Source organism: Coffea arabica, chromosome 3c, assembly GCF_036785885.1.
Source record: "Coffea arabica cultivar ET-39 chromosome 3c, Coffea Arabica ET-39 HiFi, whole genome shotgun sequence".
NCBI classification, from domain to species: domain Eukaryota; kingdom Viridiplantae; phylum Streptophyta; class Magnoliopsida; order Gentianales; family Rubiaceae; genus Coffea; species Coffea arabica.
Genome location: NC_092314.1, coordinates 36,287,256 through 36,294,795, shown reverse-complemented (window position 1 = coordinate 36,294,795; position 7,540 = coordinate 36,287,256). Strand labels below are relative to the sequence as shown.

General features: G+C 40.0%; 1 protein-coding gene across 1 annotated transcript; it reads right to left on the bottom strand.

Annotated features, from left to right (window-relative positions):
• Window positions 1–1,664: 1,664 nt before the first annotated feature.
• Window positions 1,665–2,153, bottom strand: LOC140037931 (uncharacterized). Its single transcript, XM_072083109.1, has one exon. It carries the CDS (start codon window positions 2,151–2,153, stop codon window positions 1,665–1,667), a length of 489 nt encoding a protein of 162 aa, XP_071939210.1.
• Window positions 2,154–7,540: the final 5,387 nt, after the last annotated feature.

The window sequence follows — 7,540 nt, the reverse complement described above, 5'->3', positions numbered from 1 at the left end:
CTGAAAAGGTAATTATCCAAATAATTTGGTAATCTGAATAATACACTTTCAAGTATATGTCACAAAATAATTCGAACTGTCCTAAAGATGAACGTTCTCTTTTTTTTTATCAAAAGAATCATCCAGACAAAGACTTTAGTTTTATAGGGTTGTAACTGAATTTAGAAGATACCTTCTAAACTGCCTACGTATCCCAAAAGGGAATCAAGTCACACGTAATTCCTACCGTTCACAGTTTAAACTCTTGCGGGTCAGGAGTATCCTTTTGTTTACCACCTTAGATTTGGTGGAGTGTTTCAGCAGTTTAACCACGTGCTACACTATTGGTGGTTGTTGTCCACAGTTTTAGCTCATGCTGGTCTGGAGCAACATGCAGTTTAGACTCATGCGTCATGGAGTGCTTCATTTTTTTTATGGCATGTATAACTTCATGAATTTTTCATTTATAGGATCAACTTTTACACCATCTTTGTCCACCAGTTTATACGCGCCATTTGTATAGACTTCTCGAACAATATATGGCCCATCCCATTTAGAGACAAATTTGTCCTTAGTGTGATGAGTCATAACTATTAGCCTTCGAACGGCAAGTACCATGTCCCCAACTTGAAAGGAGCGGCGCCGAACTTTCTTATTGAAGGCTCTAGAGAGACGAGCTTGATAGCATTCCAGATTTTGTTGGATCTCTAATCTCTTTTCATCTAAAGCTTCCAATTCTTCAAGGCGCAGGCGAACATTTTCTCCCTCCGTGAGCTCTTCTTAGATAGCAATTCTCAAAGAAGGAATTTCTCAAGGGGCAGAACAGCTTCTACACCATAGACTAAGGCATATGGTGTGGCTTGCGTTGGAGTTCGGTATGTGGTACAATAGGCCCAAAGAGTTTCGCCTATTCTTTTGTGCCAATCTTTTTTTGATTTGGCCACCACTTTCTTCAACAAATTACACAAAGTTTTGTTGAATGCCTCTGCGAAACCATTGGCGGGGGCATTATACATGGAAGACTTGCATTGCTTGAGATTAAATTTTTCACACAACTTATCCATCAAGGTATTGGAGAAGGATTTTTCATTATCAGTGATAATGTATCGAGGAACTCCATAACGGTAAATAATATTCACACGAATAAAATTCACATCTTCTTTTCTAACTTGCTTGAGCGGTATGGCTTCAGTCCACTTAGAAAAGTAGTCGGTCGTAACCAATATATATAAGTGTTGACCAGACGACTTTGCTAATGGCTCCATAACATCAAGGCCCCAAGCATCAAAAGGCCAAGAGGCAACGGTCGGGTGTAACGGCTCAGGTGGTTGATGAATGTAATTTGCATGAAACTGGCAAGTTTGACATCTTTGAGCATATTCTATGCAATCTTTGACCATAGTAGGCCAATAGTAGCCCATCCTTTTAATCCGAAAATGTAACTTGGGACCGGATTGGTGAGCTCCATATATTCCAGAATGTGCCTCGTGCATCGCCCGATATGTCTCGTCTTCGCTTAGACAGTGCAACAGTACACCTTCAAATGATCTTCGGTACAGCGTATCCTTGTACAAGATAAAACAAGAGGCACGACGACGGATGTTAGTTCTCCTACGTTGCTACTCAGGTAATTTTTGATACTTGAGATAATCAACGAGAGGTTGTCTCCAATTTTCTTTGTCAATTTAACAGGTTGAGACCACATGAGCGTCGCCTCCTTCAATATTTTCATTATCAATTAGTGATGGAACTACCCACTTTTGGCATACATGAACTTGTATCTCATGATCCGGCATGGCAAGTGAAGAGGCTAGCACAGCTAATGCATCAGCTTGCTTATTTTCCCTTCTAGGAACATGTTTAATACTTGCACCTCCAAGCCGCTTCATAAGTCGTGTTGCATATTTGTGATACGGAATTAATTCGAACTTTTTGACTTCATAACTTTCCAAGAGTTGGTTAACCACCAATTGAGAGCCACCATAGATTTGAAGTTCCAACTGCTCCATGTCAACAGCTATTTCAAGTTTGAGTATGAGAGCTTGGTACTCAGCGACATTGTTTGAACAATGTTGATTTAGGGTAAAAGAGTATAACAATATCCCTCCATCAGGAGTCATGAATACAATCCCCGCTCCAGCCCTATGACGATGTGCAGCATCATAAAAATACATTTTTCATGGTGGGCGAATCTTAATAAGGAGTACATCCTCATCTGGTAGGTCATCACTTAACTCCTATTCAGCAGGTATAGGGTGATCAGCAAGAAAATCCGCCAGAACTTGTCCTTTCACAGCTTTTTGAGGCATATAAATAATCTCAAACTGTTGTAGATGGAGATACCATCTAGCTAAATGGTCGGATAATACTGGCCTGCTCATCACATACTTCATGGGATTCGCCCTAGAAATGAGCCTCACACTATGTGCTTGAAAATAGTGTTTTAACTTCTGTATTGCAAAAATAAGAGCTAAACACAACTTTTCAATCGGCGAGTAATTTAGTTCATTAGGGGTCACATTCTGCTTAAATAATAAAGGGCAACCTCTTTTCCTTCATTATTTTCTTGTGCAAGCAATGCCTCCACTGAGCGTTCCTGAGCAGCAATGTAAAGAAGTAATGGCTTTCCATGAATAGGTGCAGCCAGAACAGGTGCTTTCATAAGATAAAACTTAATGCTATTGAATGCATTACTACATGTCTCATCCCATTGAAATGGCACATATTTCTTCATCAAGCGACTAAATGGTTGACACCTTCCTGCCAAATTTGAGATAAATTTTCGCAGATAAGCTAATCGCCCTTGAAGGCTTTTCAATTCATGAATGTTACGAGATTCAGGCATTCTCAATATAGCATCAATTTTGGCCTGATCAATTTCAATACCTCGATGGCGAACCACAAAACCAAGAAATTTTCCGGACGTGACTCCAAATGCACACTTGAGAGAGTTCATTTTGAGTTGATACCTTCTCAATCGATCAAAAACTTGTCTCAAGCCCTCCAAGTGATTACTTCTTTTCTTTGATTTAACGACTAAATCATCCACATAACACTCGATATTTTTATGAAGCATGTCGTCAAAGATGTTTTGCATTGCTCTTTGATATGTGGCTCCAACATTTTTTAGACCAAAGGGCATTACTTTATAACAATCAATACCCTTAGGAGTACGAAATGCAGTGAGTTCCTCATCCTCAGGTGCCAGTCGAATTTGATTATATCCTGAAGAGCCATCCATAAATGACAGAATTTCATGTCCAGTAGTTGCATCAATCATGAGTTCAGTAATCGATAAAGGAAAGTCATCCTTGGGACAAGCATTGTTAAGATCCCTGAAGTCGACGCAGATGCGGATTTGTCCATTCTTCTTTTGCACAGGCACGATACTCGAAATCCATGTGGGATATTTAACTTCACGAATAAACCCGGGTTCAATAAGTTTATTGACTTCAATTTCGATCAACGGAATCAAATCGGGTCTAAACCTCCGTTGTGCCTGTTTCACAGGTCGAACTCCCTTTTTAACAGCCAAATGGTGGACGGCCATTTTTGGGTCTAAACCCGGCATTTCTTTATAAATCCATGCAAAAATATCTTGATACTCCCGCAAAAGTTCAATATATGCCTTCTCTTTATCGGGGCTCAATAAAGCACTTACGTATATTGGACGCAGGTCCTCTAAAGTACTAAGATTGATTTCCTTTAGATCTTTCACAGTAGCCTTAACACCTTCTTCCAATTCAGGTGGAGCGTCTTCAGCATCTTCTTCTTCTTCAGGAGAGTCACCGCCAATTAGGGTTATATGATTGCATGAAGCAACACTCTCCTCATCATTCTCTTTTGGTCTTGTGTACACCACAGTATGCTCCCTGACCCTTAATTCAGTCCCACACTTTATTATAAGGTCTGTGCATCTTCTCATTCTCGAGAAAATGATGCTACCAAATTTATGAGGACAATCAGAAGATTCTTCAAGATTTTGCAATGATTTTGCCATTTTTTCTTTACTCCTATGAGAGTTTTGAGGCTTTTATTTTCTTTGCGGTCCTAATCTCTTAAAAACAGATACCCGTGGAGCTTTATTCTCCTTTCCGTGAAAAGTTTGAAATTTACCAGCTATTTGAGAAGACTCATCCTCCACAGTAATATATTGACTACTAGCTCTATTGATCTTGATGCGGATTGGTGTAGGAGAGGAATAGCCAAGACCAAATTTGGAATTTTCAGTGGCATATCCTTTTTCCTTCAACATTTTTTGGGTAGGATTCAACCCATGCATCATGTCACTAGTAGATTGACGAGATGGAACATTTAACATAGCAGATTCTTTGAGATCATATCCAGCCTTAGCGAGAAGTTTATAAGCAATGGGATCAAAATCGTCTTTGGTTCTTGACTTTGGTATGATGTCTTGTTCGGCTTCAGATTCTTTGTTTAAAAGGTTAAACCTTTTAAATGGAGGAAACGAAGCCTTCTTTGTATCAAGATGAACTACCGGAAAAGTCAAATCTCTTAGAGCGTTATGCTGAATTACAGGTGACTGTTCCTGTTTCATTCTTGACTTGGAAGGGTAACGAAAGACAACTGATTCATTGTTTGGCAATGAAACATCAGTTTCTTCATGAACTTCCTCTTTTGACTTCGAATTTATCAGTTTTTTCCCTTTTACACTCGGAGATTTGGGGTTCTGGATTTTATCCACAGATAGAGGTTGCTCAGACTTATCCTTCGCATTGTGCCTTTTGATGTAAAATTTGGCATCAGCGATATACGCTTCCGCCTCAATGAAAAGATTGTCATCGGCTTTCACACTTCTTGCTACCCCATTTTGACAGTACTTGAAACATTGATGAAGAGTTGATGGTACAACTCCATTTTCATGAATCCAGAGCCTTCCCAGTAGTACATTGTATGTTGTTTTAGCATCTATCACATACAACAGGGCTCTGGATGACATGTCATCAATGACTATCTCCAAATTTAGTGATCCAAGAGCTCTTTGCCCTCCTTGATTAAAACCTTGAATCATCAATCGGCTGTTGAAGAGTTCATCAACCGGGATGCCGAGCTCCTTCAGAGTCTTGAAGGGAAGAATATTGACTGCAGAACCTCCATCTATCAAAATTCTATTCACTTTTTGTTCATTTGCATAGCCGGTCACAAACAAAGGGCGGTTATGCGGTGTTGACCCAAGCAACAAGTCTTCACTAGTGAAAGTGATACTTGTGACATTCACTTCTTCATTGCCAGCGGGCACATGACCTCTTTCATTGCTGGTAGGCACACAGGCTATCTTACAGAGAGATTCGTAAGTATTATCTTTTTATTTTTTGACATGATCTACTCAGGTTGTGTGACTCTCGACCACATCAACATCAAAGAATTCTTTTGGTATGAACACTTTTAAGAGTGATAGGAGTTCGTAACTTTTGCTTGCAGCTTCGACTTCCTTGAAGGTTGCGACAATCATTGTTTCTCTTTACATTCTTCTCTTTCCCCTTCCAGATGACCAGACTTCTTGTTAAGGCCTTGTTCACCTTACTAGATTATCGCCTCCTTCTTCGCGTGACTAAAGTCCACCCTTCATCATCCACATCGGGCTGTAATGCCTTCTCATCTTCATAGACATGTTCCTGAAGAGTTGAAAGAGTATCTTCTTGTTCGATTTCTATGGGATCGAACGAACCAAATTGAATTATTGGCAATACCGACCATGACCCTTTTAATCTCCATAGACTGCAGAGAATCAATGGACATTTGATTCACACTTGCCTTGTCTTCTTCAAGGAGAATTTTTCCTTGTCTCGCCAACTTCATTACTTTGTCTTTGAAGACAAAGCATTTTTGAATGGGATGCCCAACCAATCGGTGATACTTAAAGTAATTTGGATCGTCAGTGTTCCTGGCCTCATCGGGTCGCTTCATCTCAGGAAGCGTGATCAAGTTTATACTTAACAGATCGTCAAACATACCAGGGACATCAGAATCAAGGAAATGATACTCTTTGAGAATCGGTTTCCTCTTTCCTTGTTCTTGATGTGCATTGATCTTCCTATCTTCTCTCCTGACAGTTTTGGGAACGACCTTAAAAGGTGTTATACTTGTAGCCATAGCCTCCTTCTTTTCATTTTTGAATGGTGGCTTGCCCCCTTTCCTCGCTTCTTATCTCTCTTTGACCTTGTGAGGGTCAGGAACTGACGGTTCTTGTTCATCAAGATTAATTTCCAACTTGTGGGCTTTTGTGGACAATTCATCAAACGTTTCTGGTTGTACACCTTGTAAGATGTATCTGAGTCCCCAATGGATACCTTGAATACACATCTCGATCGCAGAAGATTCAGAAATTCGATCTTTACAATTTAAGCTTAGATTCCTCCAACGGTCGATGAAATCAATGACAGGTTCATTCTTCCATTGACGTGTATTAGAGAGTTCAGTCATGCTGACAGTTCTCTTTGTGCTATAGAAGCGACTAAGAAATTCATGTTCTAGCTGCTCCCAACTGTCAATGGTTCCAGACTCCAGATCTGTGTACCAATCAAAGGCATTACTCTTCAGCGAGCGAATAAACTGCTTAACGAGTAAGTCACCATCAGTGCCAGCATTGTTACAGGTTTCCACGAAATGTGCAATATGCTGCTTAGGGTTGCTATTGCCATCAAATTGTTGAAATTTTGGAGATTGATATCCCATGAGCATCTTCAAACTTTCCACTCTAGCGGTATAAGGTTTGGTGTAACCGCTATATGACTTGGCACTTCCACCAATCTTGTCTTTGATGGTGCCTTCGATAAATTTCTTCAGATTATCAACATGAATAGTGCCATCAGGGGAGATTGAAAATTCTTTCGTGGCTTGTGACTTCGCATCCTCTTTCTCCTTCTCCCTTGATGATGAGTCACTTTCATCTTGCACTTTGGATTTCTGTTTAGACATACTAAGGCTATTTTCGCCTATATTTTCCACGATAGCCATTAATTTGACTATCTTGGCATCTTGACAAACTACTAGCCCTTCGACAATTTTGGCTAAATTTGAAATCTGATCTTCCACAGTTGCGATATTGGTCATCATGACGGGCATCACCACAGAGGCAGCCGAATCACTTGGGCTATCAATAGATTCATCATGGGCTCCTTTCTTATTGGGAAGCATCTTGAGGTTTGCTTCTTCAATCACAATGTTCGCCTTGGCTTCTCTGCTAACTTCTTGGCCTTACTCCTTGTCAGAGGTGCAGTTTACTGCGTCTCTTGAGTGGTTGAGACATCAGCAACTAAGCCTTCAAGAGAAAAGTTCACCTTCTTGAACTCCATTGAATTTTGAAACTGATAAGTTGTTGAAAGAAAAGAGATGAGAGGCAGAGATAGTCCCACTGGGCGTGCCAGAAATTTGTAAGTACAAATTTTGTTGCCTAAAATAAAAGACAAGAAAACTTGCACAAATATCAAATTGATTAAATCAAATAATAAGCGGGTTACAATCTCTGAAAGTTCTTGAATCAAAGAAATCAATCCCCTGATTCTTTTCTTCGAATAGCTTCAATTGAAGGGTCGAAAAG

Coding starts and splice junctions, on each gene's coding strand:
- LOC140037931 (XM_072083109.1), bottom strand. CDS start 2,153: ATGTATTTTTATGATGCTGCACATCGTCATAGGGCTGGAGCGGGGATT.